General features: G+C 33.8%; 2 protein-coding genes across 2 annotated transcripts; both read left to right on the top strand.

Annotated features, from left to right (window-relative positions):
* Positions 1–467: 467 nt before the first annotated feature.
* Positions 468–7,824, top strand: LOC100375236 (kelch repeat and BTB domain-containing protein 8-like). The gene has a single exon (XM_002738955.4). The coding sequence runs from the start codon at positions 710–712 to the stop codon at positions 2,615–2,617; it is 1,908 nt and encodes a 635-aa protein (XP_002739001.1). The 5' UTR covers positions 468–709; the 3' UTR covers positions 2,618–7,824.
* Positions 7,825–10,973: 3,149 nt separating this feature from the next.
* LOC100375092 (acyl carrier protein, mitochondrial-like) lies at positions 10,974–15,221 on the top strand. The gene is made up of 5 exons (XM_002738954.3): positions 10,974–11,188; positions 12,305–12,433; positions 12,967–13,054; positions 14,017–14,119; positions 14,893–15,221. Exons 1-4 carry the CDS (start codon positions 11,018–11,020, stop codon positions 14,106–14,108), a joined length of 480 nt encoding a protein of 159 aa, XP_002739000.1. The 5' UTR covers positions 10,974–11,017; the 3' UTR covers positions 14,109–14,119; positions 14,893–15,221.
* Positions 15,222–16,694: the final 1,473 nt, after the last annotated feature.

Raw genomic sequence — 16,694 nt, 5'->3', positions numbered from 1 at the left:
AGTTTACTTTGAACATGGAAAATACCTTCCATTCTTTGAAAATGTGTCAGGGAAAAAAATAACAGGAATTTGAGATGGTCATTGAGACTCTCACCGATTCATTGTCAAGTTTTTGCTAATGGGGTCAATAATCTTCTTAGGGCCCTTTGTTGAAAGTCGTTAACAATTAACGAAGCAAACCGTGTTATTGTCGCTATTGTCCCTGCATTTATTCAAGAAATAAACTACATTCCTTTGCCTTAGGAATCGATTTGGTCGGCAATTCATGATTATGATTATAATTATGACGTACTGTAATCCTATAATCTGATCCATATTTCCTATCATCGTATTTATAAATTAAAAATAATTCACACATTGTTGACAGACAGAATACAATAAAATAGGTGTTGAGCGATTATATTGTTTTCCAGTTGGCTGGACACCCCATAATAAATATGCAGTGGCTTAGGGAGTATTATCAACATTCAAGATGGCGGTGCTTTGAAGAAGAAACAGTTTATGATCCGCTCAGCTTTCTTTGGACGGTTTTACTGCGGTAACAATGTTACTGTCATCTCTATAGAGTTCAACACTACTTCCATCGTTAACGCGTCAAGTAAATACACTAGTGGTGAAGAACAATAAGGTCAGTTGGTGCTTTTGATCGATGAAAATATACGGTGACTGTTTAAAAATTCAAACTGACGAAGCCGATAGGTGATGCAAGATGGCAGCCGCGGCAGCAGCACCCCTGCCGTCAATGAAGAAGAATCAAACCGTAACTACCGTAACTACTGCAAGGAGCATGTCGAATCCTACTACAGTTGGCTTTATATCAAACAAACGTGACAATCCATGGCATGCCAAATGTCTTCTCGATCAATTCAAAGCCATGTTCGACTCAAAGGAGTTGATCGACGTGGTTGTGTGCGTAGAGAACAAACAGTTTCCGTGTCACCGAGCAGTATTGTCGGCGTGCAGTCCGTACTTCAAAGCTATGTTCACTAGCGGACTTACTGAATGCAAGAAACATGAGATCACCTTACATGAAGTTGATGCTCATTCAGTGAGCGAAATCATAAATTATGCGTACACCTCAAAGCTCGACCTCGCCATGGAAACTGTACAGAACTTATTCATAGCGGCTAACATGTTTCAAATTCAGTTTGTACAGGAAGCCTGTGCACAGTTTATGTCAGCACATGTAGATCTGACAAACTGTGTGGCCCTCTTCAGCTTTGCTTGTTCATACAACTCAACGTGGCTGAAGCGCGTGACCAAGGAACTTATTGAACAGAATTTCCAGTCATTGTCGCAAACTGATGAATTTATGGAACTACACGGTTCTGAGCTATCTTTAATTCTGGCAAGTGATAATCTGAATGTACAACGAGAGGAACAGGTCTACGATGCTGCCAGGAGGTGGCTTGAGTTTGATTCACGTGACACCACTCGAGTGAAGTTTCTGCTAGAAATTATCCAGCAAGTTCGCTTTTCATTGATGGTTGATACAACGGTCGTGCAGTCGCTGCGACAGAACGAACTGATTCGAAAATCACCTGAAAGTATACAATATCTTGCAAGGCTGAGTGAAAATGGTCTTCCAAGAAGCGTTAAACCCAGACTTGGAATGGGCGAGAGTAGCATGATAGTGTGTTTTGGCTCCAGTCCAAATTTTGATCCAGATGAGGTACATAGGGTGCCTTGTTTCAGTATAAAGTCAAATGAGATATTTACCATGGCAGCACCACCTAGAGGACTGTGGGACTATGGTGTCGTGGTGACAAAGCTGAATGATTTAGTCGTGGCGGGGGGCTGTCTCGTTGATGACCATTCTGGAAGCGAGGATTCTTATACTTCACAAGACTTGGGACTGCGACCACAGAGAGATGTCTACATTTACGAGCACACACATGATAGGTGGCACAAGCGTGCACCGATGTTAACTGAACGATTTGACCTGCATTTAGTTTGTACAGATTCTCATGTCTATGCTATAGGGGGTATGGGAAGAGGAGGGCAGCATCTTGATGTTATAGAAGGATATGATTTGAAGAATAACCAATGGAAATACGTCACCTCAATGCCAGCTGGGCTGAGTCCATTATGTGCAATTGTATACGGCTCTTGTATCTATGTAATCCAAGGAGACACATTTCTATCATTTGATACGGAAGCCAGTATGTGGTCGGCAAGGTTACCGAGTGGTGGCTGTTTATTGGTTCCAAGCGCAACTGTGTTCCAGGATGAGCTGTACTTCGTGGCTGGTTATAATCTCCCTAAAAGCGGAATTCCAGTGCAGGTGTACGACCCAAATGCAAAGCGATGGCATAGAATAACGTCAATACCAATCCGCAGTGGAGACTTCCTACATTTTACCTGTCGCCCAAAAGTGATGGTGATTGACAGCAAACTGCACGTGTTAGTGAAGCACGAGGATGACGAGGAAGATGACGATGATAACGCAGTCTTTTCATTGTACCAGTATAGTAACAGTGAAGACAAATGGAATCTGAGTCATTCATTTTCATTTCCATATAGCGTACGAGTGGATGTACAATTTGTAGTTGCAGGGCTGAACATTAACTATCTGTACCCTGCTGAAAGTGATGATAGCGACTCTTCAGAGGAATAAAAAAAAAAACATAATAGAAATGTTGTTCGTACATTTTAACACATCTTAGCCGAAAGCGTCCATGGATAATCGATATGAATAGTATATAGCTGCATCAGCACATGATGTATTGAACATTTGCTTAGTAGGGCAGGTTAGATCACTGTAAACTGCACTAATTTTGTGACAAATATTTCTGAAAAAAATGCAAAATGTTGTTTTAGTGAATATGTCACTGGGGTTCTCAGGACAAAGAGACACAGTAACTCACCTGCAATTTTGGCTTCACTAACCCCCTCAAATTGAAATAATAATATTACAGAAATTTCAAAGAGCTAAAATTAAATGGTTTAGAGTGTCCTCCACCCTCGTTTGACGTCTGGTGCCAATGTATTCTATCACTTGTCTGTAAATAATTCAATTACAAACCAACTATAGTGGAAAACAAAACTAATGTTCCCACATTGACAACATTTTTGTTTAACATTTGTTACTGTAAAATACTTTATTTTCGCTTGGAATTAATTTTCGCTATTTTCGCTGAAGGAATGATTCAGTGAAAATAAAATCCAGTGAATATACCCTTTTTCCTATATTTTAGATTCAACTTGTCAGAAATCAGTGAAAATAAATTCCATACAAAACACCCAAAAGGTCTTTTCAGCGAAAATAAATTCCAGCTAAAATAAAGTATTTTACAGTAGTTTTATTTGTTGGCACCTAAGATGTGTTTTATTTATTTACATTGATACGAAAGATTTAATGCATCTGTGGCAAGAGGTCAGGTGACATTCACTGTAGTATTTCACTCCTTGGTACAAACATGTTTTAATCAAACATGAAGCAGGTACACTGTAGTTCCTTGAAATGATGTCCTTGTGGGTTGATAAGAGACTGCTACTGTGTTACTTGTTTTGTTGGTGATACTACATGTATATGTTTGTACTGCAAGAAATCAAATATTATTGCGTCACATGTTGGCACCAAACTAAATAATGCATTAGAGATTGCTACAGTTTGTTACCATGCTTTATAGCGCTGTGTAGATTTGAGCATTATTGCCATCGCAAATGGAACTTTTCTTTGATGATGGTTTGTTCAAAATTCAGTTAGCCATATTTGGTCGTATGAATGCCAAGTAAACTTTGTAATCTTTCACAAACTACTGTAAAACATGTTTAAAAAGCGGCATGCAATTTTAGCGAATTGTGGTAAAATGACGTAATAGCGAAATGTTGATTTAGCGAATTTCTCTTGTCATTGTTGATTCCTTTGTTTGGTGGCCATTTTGAATTGATAATAAAGTCATTAGCGACATCTTGAATTAGCGAATCAATTCTCTCGCTAAATTCGCGAAAAAGAGATGCTCGCGAAAAAGACATGCATGATTGTTATAAAAAATCTGATGTAGCCAAAGAAAATTATGTTTATTTAGCAAAAAATTAATTAATAAATGAATTTTAGATTATTACATAAAATGTTACGTCAAAATTTTAGTCAAAAAAATTATGGTGTTCAATTCAGTGGTACATCTGTTTTCATGTTGTGGGGCACATACAATTAGACTTCAGTTTACAGGTTTGTCTGTAAACATGTTAATTTAGCAAACTTTACTGAACCAAATTCTGTGGAATACTATATTTTCTCTGGAATTAATTTTCGCTGAAAAGGCTTTTCGGGCGTTTTGTGTGGAATTTAATTTCACTGATTTTTGATGAGTTTAATGTGAAATATAGGAAAAAAAGTATATTCACTGGATTTTATTTTCACGGGAACATCCCTTCAGCGAAAATAGCGAAAATAAATTCCAAGCGAAAATAAAGTATTCTACAGTATATAAATGCACATATCTGTATTATGGATGTCAGTTCATTTATTAAATGATTTTAAAAGTAAACTAATAATTCATAATTGTTCACTCCAGTAAATACTGGATCAAAATGGCTCCATTTTGACTGCTGTATTATAAGGCTTTAATAATTATTTACATATTTTGCTTCAGTGAAATCTAATGCTAAATTAATTCCCTGTTTAGTATGCAAATTAACATAAACATCAGAATTTAAAAATTTAACCCAGTGAATATTCCTTTTTCTCTAATATAGCAAAGTATAATACTTGGTATAAAAACATAAAAAAATAAATATTTGTATGTGTTGATTACACTCTGATCCATGTTGTACCATGTGTTGTATGTTTTGCTGTAATATAGAATGGAGATATGAGTATTTACACTTGACCTTGGTTTCAGTATTTCATCTGTCACTCTAAGTCTAATCAGATTCAGAAAGGTCAGGGGTCACAGGTCACAAACATACATACTGTATATAATTAAGAATCCCTATGCACCAACACTGCTTCAAATTGACCCAGAATGTATATTGCTAGTAATAAGGGATTTTTGTTATTTTAATATTTAATATAAATAGATCATATCACAATTGTTAACATAGATATAATGATCTCCACTAATTATGTTTATTTTATGCTAAGCTTAGAGCAGTGACTCTAGAAATCATAGTCACTGGGATGAATATCATGTTGAGAAAATTCCAAAACATTAATTAACCTTTTTTAGTACTGAGCACATTACATTTTGTTCTCTGCCATTATTTTTATTTTTTTAAAACTTTTTTCTTTGCACATGCTAAAGCAACTTTATTTGGATACTTTACAGTGTATTTTTTATTTAGTGTAACTCATTTTAACTAATTTTAAAATTGCATCACTATGGTAATTACATTTAGGTATTAAATCAGGCGTTTACCATAGGTGATGTTAATTGTGGTGACATTGATCATTAGCATACAATTAGTATGCACATTTTATAATAGGTGCTTTCATGTATGGCTAGGCATGATTGATTTTTTTTTTATAGATGACTGACTATTCTTATACTCAGTGTTTGAACTAATGTTACAGATTTCTAAAGGTTTCCCAACTTAAAAATCAGTTCTCTTGGTCATGAGAAAAATAATTGTATGAAATTAATCATTATTTGCCCTTTAAAATAATGTGGCTTGACTGCCCAATTTTATGATACCGAGAAATATGATTATTGTGTTGATTTCACTGCTTTTTGTAGATTATTCCATATGGATTTATTCTTAAAATACAGAATTTAATTTTAAATGTTATGGAAAAAGTAGAGTGAATTTTGTCAGTTACCATATTTACTGTCAGTTCATGCTAAAATTATATTTGATGTTTGTCTGGGAAAAACAATGTTTGTGTAAAACCACCATGAACCATTGAAGAATTTTTTTCTGTAGTCTATTGTAAAACTAGAGGTGAAAAGGTGTGAGAACTACAAGTGTCAAGTTACATTACTGGTGCTGAGATACTTGTCTGTATCATTGTATATGTACGTTTTGTAAATTGTATCTTTTATGTGATGTAATTGTATACACTCTGATGAACCAATCGGATCAAGCCTTCACACTGATTGGGTGACCATCAACCAATCATGGAAACACTCACAATACAGTCACTTTGTTGATTTTCTCAGTGGCATATTTACATAAGAGCATACTAATAACTAAATTAGATGTTTCGTGGAATAGTTTAGAAACATACAATGAAATCATGCTACTTTGACTTTGTGAATTTAGACAAATTGAGCATGATTATTTATGTTCTAATTTTAGTATAGACCGAATATATAAGGAATGTATAAAATTAATATTGTGTATATATTTCCAATTATTGTATCATGAGTTATGAAAAAAAAGTTTGACTTTATGTTAAAATTGATTGGTTTCTATTTTGTGCAAATTATCTTTTATGTTTAGAGATATTATTTCTGTTTTAATCAAGAAATATTCATAACAGCATTCAAGTTTTTTGAAAAATGTGTATTCTTTTAAGGTCTGGCAAATTATAAGTATTTTATTTTTCAAAAAAAAATGTAGGATTAATGTATGTTGTATCTGAAGCACCTTTTATTTTTTTGTACTGCCAGATATTTTTGTTTCTTTGTTCCCTGTGTTCATGAATCATTGTTGAAAGGGAATGATTCACAAGTCAGAAAAATTGTGAATTATTCAAGCCAAAAATATTTAACCCTATGAATGGCATTCCTCACAAAATAAACTCGAATAATTTATTTCATATTTTTACAAAAATGATTTGAACAATTCATTTAGCCATTGGGACATTATCTCCATTTGAACCAAAATTTATACAGAAAAATAAAGACAAATTGAAAAATGTTTCTTCAAAAGTTTGTGAGAAAAAATTATGGCACTCAATGGGTTGAGATTTTTTCTTATGAAAGAATCAATGTAGTTTTGTAAATCATTCGTAAGTATGGTTATATACAGGTTTTTAAAAATGTTATATTTTGTGAGGTTTTATCCAGATGGAAAACTGAAAAATGTGTTTATTGTAATTGGAGAATTGCAGGAAAAAAATGTTGAATATCTTTACTAAAAATGAGGAACTAATGTTGACATACCTTAATGACAGCTTATTTTTTTTGTGAAACCTCAAAATTTTGAATTGGGAAAAATACACATCATGCTCTATAATGTAATGAAAGGGAATTAGACATTTCTAACAATCTATTTTTATGTCTGTTTTTAGAGGTCACAATTTTCGATTTAAAACTATCGCCTTTACGAAGTTACACAATTTGCCCCCAAAATTGCTGCCTTTTGGAATTTGGGGGGGGGGGGGGTCTATAGACATGTTTTTGAGTCAATTTTAAATTTTATCTCCAAAAATTTTGCTATTTTTGTCCCAATCTTATGAAGGAAATTGCAGACTATGAATGGGAATATTTTGTGATGAAAAAAAGGAAACGGTGATGAAAAGACTAAAATGCTTACACTGTGTGTTTCTTTGGTGTCACAGAGATAGTTTTCGACTTTAAAAGGGAATAATACCTTCGATTTTGTATTGCTTTGTTGAAAATTTGCTAAAACTTATGTATACAGTTGTCATGTGAAAAGTTAAATAGATGTGAAGTTAATTGCAACATTGCACTATAGTTTCTGATAATATAACAAATATTATGGGGATTGGGAATCCTCTATTAGACTGCTTGTCCCTCCCACTTGTTTTATTACTGTGTTCTGTATATAAATACATTCCATAGGGAGTGTGAGTGACTGAAAAATAGCATGACACAAGTGCGCAGAATCTTGTTTTGTAAACTTATTGTTATAAAACTTGTACTAAATTATGTTAAATATTGTAATAAATATGTTTTTAGTGGTGAACATGAATATCTGACTACTATTTCAAATATAAACTGGTCTATGTGTATTGTTCACCCGCGTCACAGGAGTCCTCCATACAAAAATACCATGGTTACGGTTATTAGAACAAATACACACAGTGGCTCAAGTTTTTTTTTTGCTGCCTCTGTAGTTGGAATGTAATCCTGTCAGTACCGTGACGTGAAATTGTGATTTGGAGAGAGATTTTGTATCTCAGGTTTGGAATACTGTGACATACTGTTTATTTTACAGTCACCAACAATGGAGTTGAATTGTTTTGGAATGAGAATGCCATGCACCAATGGAATCAAATTAGGTTGTCTGGAACACTGCATTTTAGAAATGTTGCTCTTTTACGGAATCTGTTGCAAATAATAAAAAAAAAAGCCATTTCAACCTGTCTTCACTTTAGAATTGCAGCAATCTGCCTGAAATTAGATATAGATAGAGGTCCTGGTTACCGATTTTACAGTTTCTGGTGTACACAGCCACAATAAAAAATTCAGATGAAAAATTTGTCAAATAAAACAAGTAATAAAAACAAAATTATAACAATAATAAAAAAAATATGTATAATTTATTTATTTACAAGATTCTTATTTAAATAAGGTTAATGGTGCTGTGAAATACTGAAGTTTTGATATACAGTGCATAGCAGAAAACTTTACCATGGTTTATAGATAAATTACATAAACCATAGAGTTTTACCTCCATGCATTTACCCTTTTCACACAAAGTAAAACAGCTCTCTGATGGCAAAACTTTTTTTTTTATTAAAACTCCACCAAATTTGATAAAGTAATGAGTAAAGTAATTAGTATAAAGGCAAATGAGAACTAAGTGCTAAATCAAGAATTACAGAACAGTTTAGGAAAAACATAAATGACTGAGACAGCAAAGCTGACCCTAGATGTCGCACTAACAGGAAGGAGGCCTTTTCCTTTTCAACATGTTATGGTTGCTTTGCTCACGACGCTTGTTTGTAAACAACGATACGCTTTGGCCACCTGCTGTGTGCGCAGGTGACGACTTTCCTGCTTTAACATAAATTACGAATTTAAAGCAAATTCATAACTATTTGTGAATACCTTTTGTTTTGCACTCACCATTGTTTATGTCCAAACTGCGCTGCTTGCCTTCAATCTTAGACTACTATAGTAATCTGAGATTCAATCATATCTGAATGTCACGGTGACAGTGTTTTGACCACCCACTTATGCAAATTAAAACGTGCACTGATTGAATGAGAATGTAATAATTCACTATAATATAATATAATATAATATTACAACACCATTGCTGGATTTTACGAATAAGTGTCAATTATTTCACATTTTGACTGCATATATCGCTATTCTGTGTGTTGCTCAATCAGCTTGTCCATGTAGAACAATGACTTATTTCTTTCAAATGTTTCTGTCTCTGTTATTCTTTGTGAAACTATCAAAACGGCAAATATATTATTTGGAAAGTTCAAAGTGTGCTAAAATAGTCGGATGGTTGAAAGTATAATTTTAAAGATAGTTTGTTCCAAAATACGTCTGCATTTTAGGATAATACATATAAAAGTGTTTGTGAAATCAAAATGGCGATGCCTTCCAATATTTATGTTAATATTGATACATGTATTATTCTTCAAAAATAAATGCCATAAAAGCTCAGACCACTAATTTTATCAGGTTTGAGATTGCAGTTTCCACAACATACGCATAAATAACGCAAGTTTCAGTACCAATTAAAGAGTAAATGACGTAATTCGGTCATACTAAAAATTTTTGGTGGTTAGAACGTGTTGAAATCAATCGACAACACCCCCAAATAACTTCTGTATTTCTTGATGTTAGTATGGCTATCGACACATATGCATGCAGACTTCTAATTTAAAGGGAACCTCAATCCAAACAACATAATGACCCCTAAAGAAAAAGCTCCACAAATGTAGGAGAATGCAATTTGTTGTATTACTTTTCATTCTCTAGGTATTCCACTTTTCATCAGTATTACGTAGTCAGCCATCTTGATTTTCAAGCAAAGGATTATGGGTAAAGTATGACATCATAGAATCTGTTGTCAGAAATTGAGAAAATGATTTCATCTATAACTTCAAAAGTTGAACTTCAAATTGGCTGAAAGTTTAGAAATTGGTAGCATACATGTACTGGTGCCATCCATGCTTATAAAATAGTTGTCATGGAAACAGAACTGAAAATATTTATTTTTATGTTTTTCTACCAAATACTAAAATTTCCTTATATTGTATACAATTTAATAACGTGAGTAAGTTATATAGGTGATATATCACATGTTGAGTGCAAAAAGGGGACAAAAAAGTGACATTCTATATTTCACAACTAAAATATTGATTTTTATTTTTTTAACGTTTTCAACAATATTTTCACTTTATGTGTATTTGTAAAATTCCCATTTCCATTACTATAATTATATACATGAGTAATATGTACAACGAAAATTTGAACTAATTCGCATCAGTATTTCTCATGTTATAGATGAAATAATTTTCTCAATTTCTGACAACTGATTCTATGATGTCATACTTTACCATAATCCTTTGCTTGAGAATCAAGATGGCTGACTACTTATTAACGATGAAAAGTTGAATATCTAGAGAATGAAAACTGTTATAAAAAAAGTGTAAATTGCATTCTCCTACATTTGTGGAGCTTTTTCTTTAGGGGTCATTATGTTGTTTGGATTGAGGTTCCCTTTAATTATATGCAAGCTAATTTTTGGTCGCATCATGGATAGTGATGGTATAACTTCTGGAATACTTGTTGGAAGGTTATCAACATGTTATTTATCCGCTACAAGCATTGGTACAATATATTTCATTTCGTTTGTAGACGGGGATAGATGGACTGTGATTTGTTCATGTGTTATTTATCCTCTATTTATGTGTCCGTATTTTATTTTTTATACATGTATTATAAAACGTGGACAATACCATAATTTGTGAGTCAGTGTGAAGCTACTTACAAGATTGTGTACGATTGGTCACCCAACCCTAACAGACAGACATATCAACCAGCCTATTTAATAAGTAGACAGGTATTTTCAACGAATCGAATTCTGTGTATGCTTCGACCCATCTGCAATTTTTTGCATAATAGCGCCACCACGTGTCCGAATGCCAGTAGCTTGAGGGCGTACTCACCTCAACTTCTGAACCTAGATTTCCAACATGGCGACCATGCTCCGCTCTGCTGCCCGACTTCTTCAATGCCGGTGTTCTGCTGCCCTGACTGTGAGGCCGATGACTTCGAGAACAATATTACCAGGTGTACAAGCATGCAGTAAATTTACACAACCAGATAACAGGAGGGACTTCTCTGCTTTTCAAGTCGTTTCTATGGTAAGACTGTACGTGCCAACTGAGAGGCGGCCATGTTGAAATTGAATTCTTGGCAGACAGGTCAAATCAGTTCACACAATGCTCTGTACAATTCAATAATTGCACTACACACGCTTTCGTAACGGTGCTACTTTTTTCCTCAGCATATTTGTACAACTGTTAGTCAACAATTTAGACATTGAATTTAAAAATGGGAAAAATAATCCTTTTCCCATGTGCAATTCTGAAGACACGATACGATAGTTCACGTAAATGTATAAAAATAAACTTGCGCGTTCTACAAATAAAAAAAATCTATATCTTGAATATATATAGTCATATCAGAGGAAGTCAGTGAGTGAGGTTTTATTCTACTGTGTTATCCTATGATTTATACATGCTTGCCATATGTACAGATCAATATGTACATAAATATCCAATTTTTTTTGGTCCCTCAAAATCGTATTTGTTTACAACTTGGATCTCACGAAAAAATGTCATAAAAATTGTGATTTTTTTCATGTCATGAAATTCAGTATTGTGATGGCAATATTTCTAAAAATGCCTTAGATTGATTGAAATTGTGAAGATAAATTATTTTGATAAAGAAGTCATCTATGTAATGGCCTCCATTAATTTAAGCCCTGCTTTCCATTTTTAGCTCCGTTGTCCACTTTGTCGAGCGGAGCTTATCATATGAGTGATTGTTCGTTGTCGTTCGTGTCAATGTTTTACTTTTTCAACTTCTTGTTGAAAACCACAAGTCCAATTGCTTTGATATTACATATATAGGTACATTGTACTACATGTGGACCTCTCTCAGATTTGTCATTTTGTATTGATATCTTCAATTCTCTAATTTTGATGAATATTTTTAAAATTTTTGGTAAAAAGTGATATTTTCCACTTCTATATTTTCTAATGATATCTTCTGTTTTTTAATTGAAATGTGCATTGCTAACAGCGGAGCTATCTCAGCCGGGAAGCTTTTTTTTTAAAGTTGTAAGTTGAACTTGTAGATCTCTGTGCGAGACGTTTATATAGTTTTGAAGTGGAAGATGATTTGTGCTATGGATATATACCTGGGTTTTACATCGCCTCTACGGCAATACTTGAAGTATTAGTATTATCTTACAGTGCCCTGCGAACAGCGTACAAATAGGCGGCATCAGAGGATATGCTGAATTGCCAGATCTTACGTTAGAACAAGTTAAGGAACGTGTCCTATATGTTCTAAAACTTTATGACAAAATTAACGAAGAGAAGGTGAGTAATAATACACTTAATGAATAATGATCCTGATGTACTTGTTTGTTAATTTGAGTTCTCAAAGGTATTGGCAAGCATATTTGATTGGGTTGACTGACAGCTTTGGCAACACACATATCTAGAGAACAACTGGAAAAAAACACTTGCAGGTGACATGTACCTTAGAAGACCCTTAACACATTGCTTGTTGACATGATTATAAACCATTCATAGTGGCTATTTTTTGGGGGGCTTTTAGCTAGTGATGTGTTCATGCAAAATTCATGATGATGGTAAAGGCATGGTGCTAACATGATATACCGTAATGTATGCTGTCATGGGATGTAAGAGGTTATGATGCATTCTTGAATGTATCAATATTGAGTGACAACAGACCTCAAAGTCACATTGCCTTGATACATCCTAAATTTGCAATAAACTTGAACCCTGGACACAGATACATGTACGTCTGTCTGTAAATCTCTGCCTAGTATCCAGAATGATATGATTTTGTGTATTTACATTATTACTATGTACTCTCTGTTTACCAGTTGTCAGTTGATAGTCATTTTATGAATGATTTGGGATTAGACAGTCTGGACCAAGTAGAAGTTATAATGGCTATGGAAGATGAATTTGGTGAGTTGTAACTACAGTTATTGTGGAATTTGTGTCATCACAAGATAGTACTTTATTTTAGCTGGAATTAATTTTCGCTAAAAAGACTTCTTGGCTGTTTTGTATGGAATTTATTTTCACTGATTTTTGACGAGTTGAATGTAAAGTATAGAAAAAAAGTATATTCGCTGGATTTTATTTTCACTGAATCATTCCTTAAGCGAAAATTAATTCCAAGCGAAAATAAAGTAATATAATAAATTCTCCAGTGTACGACTTTTGTTTAGAGCAATCCAAGAGCTGTTTACATCTAGGTACTTTGTTAACCCCGCTAATGTATCCTTTAAAAAACAGTAACTCAAAAGTTAAGAATTTACATCTTGAGAACTTGATAAAATCTGCAAAAATAAATAAATTTTTGTTTGCAAACATCACTCTTGTGTGCAACATTCACTGACCCTTGACAAAATGTATAAAGCATTTCATGTGATCTGCCAAAATGAGCTTAGGTTTGGCCTTATCAGCGAATTGAAGTAACTGGTTATATTTACAAAACTAGGAACTGCCTATGATCATGAAACTTTGAACAAATGGACTATTGAATTGGTTATTCTTGGTTATAGGTGAACCTTACTTGTGGTCAGTGTGAATGTGTGTGCCCATGGTATTGTACTGCAGGCATCATGTTATTTGATTTGCTTGGATGAAATGGTGATGAATATTCATAAACAATAACATCATGATATGTTGTCACTCCATGCTTCTAATGAGATTTGGATTATTTATATCAACGCATCATTTTTACACATTCATTGGGGTTATCTATGGGGGCTTTCAGCAGGCACTGAGTTAACAACTATCAATAGCTGTTATTTTACTCATCAATAGCCATATCCCCAAATAACGCAGACAAGAATTGCTGTGGTTCTGATGCTTGACTGCTATTATCCTAGTTCTAAAATAACTTTTGCCTTTATTACTAGGTTTTGAAATCCCAGATTCACATGCAGAAAAGTTGATGTCACCCAAGCATGTTATTGAATATATTGCTGATAAAAAAGATGTGTTTGAATAGAAGTATTATAAGTAAGTAATTTGTATCTTGTAGATGGCTGAATGGCAGCCATTTTTGTGCTGAAAATCAAAATCGAGCATTTCTGGCATTCTGGACCCGGATCTCGACTGTTTACAAATGGTTTTGTTCAAACTTGGTACATACATTGAACATTATGGGAGTCGCGTCATTTTATTTTTCAGATTTGATTCAAAATGGCCAAATGGTGGCCATTTTTGTCCTAAAAAAAAATCATCAAAAATCAAGCATTTCTGTCATTCTTAAACCAGATCTCACTCATTTGTTGATGGATTTCATTTAAACTTGGTACATACACTAGTCATGGGTCCCTGATGCACATAATTTAGTTTTTCACATCAGATTCAAAATGGCTGATTGGCAGCCTTTTTGTTTTAATGAAAGTGGTTCTAGAGCTATATCTCCGACATGCTTTGACTGATTATGTTCAAATTTTATATATTCATTATACGTCATGTCATAGATATACAGATATATTGGTTTGACGATCTGATTAAAAATGGCGAACGGATAAAAAATGACTGAATGTAAATCATTTTATGTTAAAAAATCATCATAATCAAACATCAGCTTTTGGATCCTTAGCTCTGACATAGCTCTGGCGCTACTTTTTGAATGTTGCATTGATCAGGGTTTTATTATATGCATTCTAATGTATGATGTGCATGTATTGTTTGTTCATTCAATATAATATTTGCAAGGGAAGATGAAAGGGAAAGTTTCCCTTCATCATTTTGGACTAAATTACTTTTATTTGTCTTTTTAGGTTGAGTGGTGTACAAGAGTTTTATTCTCGTAATAAAGTGAAACAGTGCATAATACAAGTTGGTTTGTGAAATAATATGGTGTTCCATAGACATAGCACTGAAGAAACTAAGAATATGGGACTCTAGTTATTGCAATCAAATCACCCATGTGTGGCACGTTTTTATCATCGGCATTTCTTAGATCCCTTCTTGTTGGTAATCTTGTAGAAATTTACTGGTAATTATTACACAGCTGTAATTTTTGTTCTCATTCACTAGTGTCGGCTTTTATAAAAGCTACTTCATTGTCAATTACTGCACTAGAAATAAAAGGCTTGGTTTTGTTTGATTTGGTTGTGTGTAATTGTTTTAACAAGGATTTATTAGATAAGGGCATGCATCTTTTATATACTGTGAAATACTTTATTTTCGCTTAGAATTAATTTTTGCTATTTTTGCTGAAGGAATAATTCAGTGAAAATAAAATCCAGCGAATATACCTTTTTTCATATATTTCACATTCAACTGTTCAGAAATCAGTGAAAATAAATTCCATACAAAATATTATTTCAGCGAAAAATTAATTCCAGCTAAAATAAAGTATTTTACAGTATACTGTATCTGTCAAACAAATGGCATAACATGATGCAGATAAATGTACGAGCAAGATTAGTCAGATTATTAGATTTGGAATTTACCTTTACTGAAATATACAATATACAGCAACTTTGTACATTAAATCACAAGTGAAAAAAGGTCGATTGGGGCAGAGTTCTCCAGTGGACGCCATCTATTGAAATCCAGTTTTGTCAAGTGAGAGGTTGAGGGGGGGGGTGTCACAACTTGCCGAGGACCTGGGTGAAGTGTAAATACACTGTCAGTTTTTGAGACAAAGTCTTGCTATTAGCCTCTCGCAGGTAATTTAATGTGCCAACTCCCATGGTAGTATGCATTATAATTTTTCTAAGGTTCCATCGCATGATCGATCTCAACAAAAATTGTGATTGTTTGACCTTTAGTTTTCACATTGCATTTCAATGCAGTTTTCTGAAACCCCAATATTTTGCTGTTTTATTTATTACAACAAATTAAAATCCCCTGAAATCTGGCATATGGTGGCCATTCGTTCATTGTATAATGCATTAATGAACTTGAGATTAGGGCAAACTATTGAATTCCAAATGTTGAAAACAATGTTTTCTAAAACACCAGTACCGGTATTTTGCTGTTTTATTACAACAAAACAAACATTTAGCAAAAGGCTTATAAGAAGTGACTGAAAATATGAATCTAATGACGATGAATTATGATATATTGAACGCAAATTGTTGGACCTGAGAATAAAATTTGATTACTATTTTCAATTTTGCAAAATAATGCAATGTAAGGTGGAAAAAAGAAAACTGCGCGTTTTATGCTGATTGGTTCATACTGTAATTACCAATTTATCTATTCTCGGGGCGAAGCTACGTCGCAGAACGTTCTATGTAGCTAAAACATGCAACACCATGTATTTCTTAGGGGCACTGTGCGAGCTGCCTGTGGAATTGATGAAAACTATTCAAACTATGGAACAATCCTGTTGTAGGGGTAATCTTATTATACTTATTCAGGAGAGTCTACAAAACTAGTCCAAGCTGTCCCTGAAATGATAATGGAATGTGTGGGGATTGTGGCTCCTCCTAGGTCTTTGGGATATGGATAAATTGTTGCAATGTTTTGTTGCAGCTTACTTAATCAATAAGCAAAATGTTGTGTATAGCAATGTAGCAAAATAGCGATGTAAATTTCAAAATTGCGCGAAGATAAATAATTCGCCACG

The sequence above is a fragment of the Saccoglossus kowalevskii genome, chromosome 8, assembly GCF_978046115.1.
Source record: "Saccoglossus kowalevskii chromosome 8, keSacKowa6.1, whole genome shotgun sequence".
Classification (NCBI taxonomy): domain Eukaryota; kingdom Metazoa; phylum Hemichordata; class Enteropneusta; family Harrimaniidae; genus Saccoglossus; species Saccoglossus kowalevskii.
Note: the sequence above shows the minus strand (reverse complement) of the source record. Positions and strands in the feature narration are given on the sequence as shown.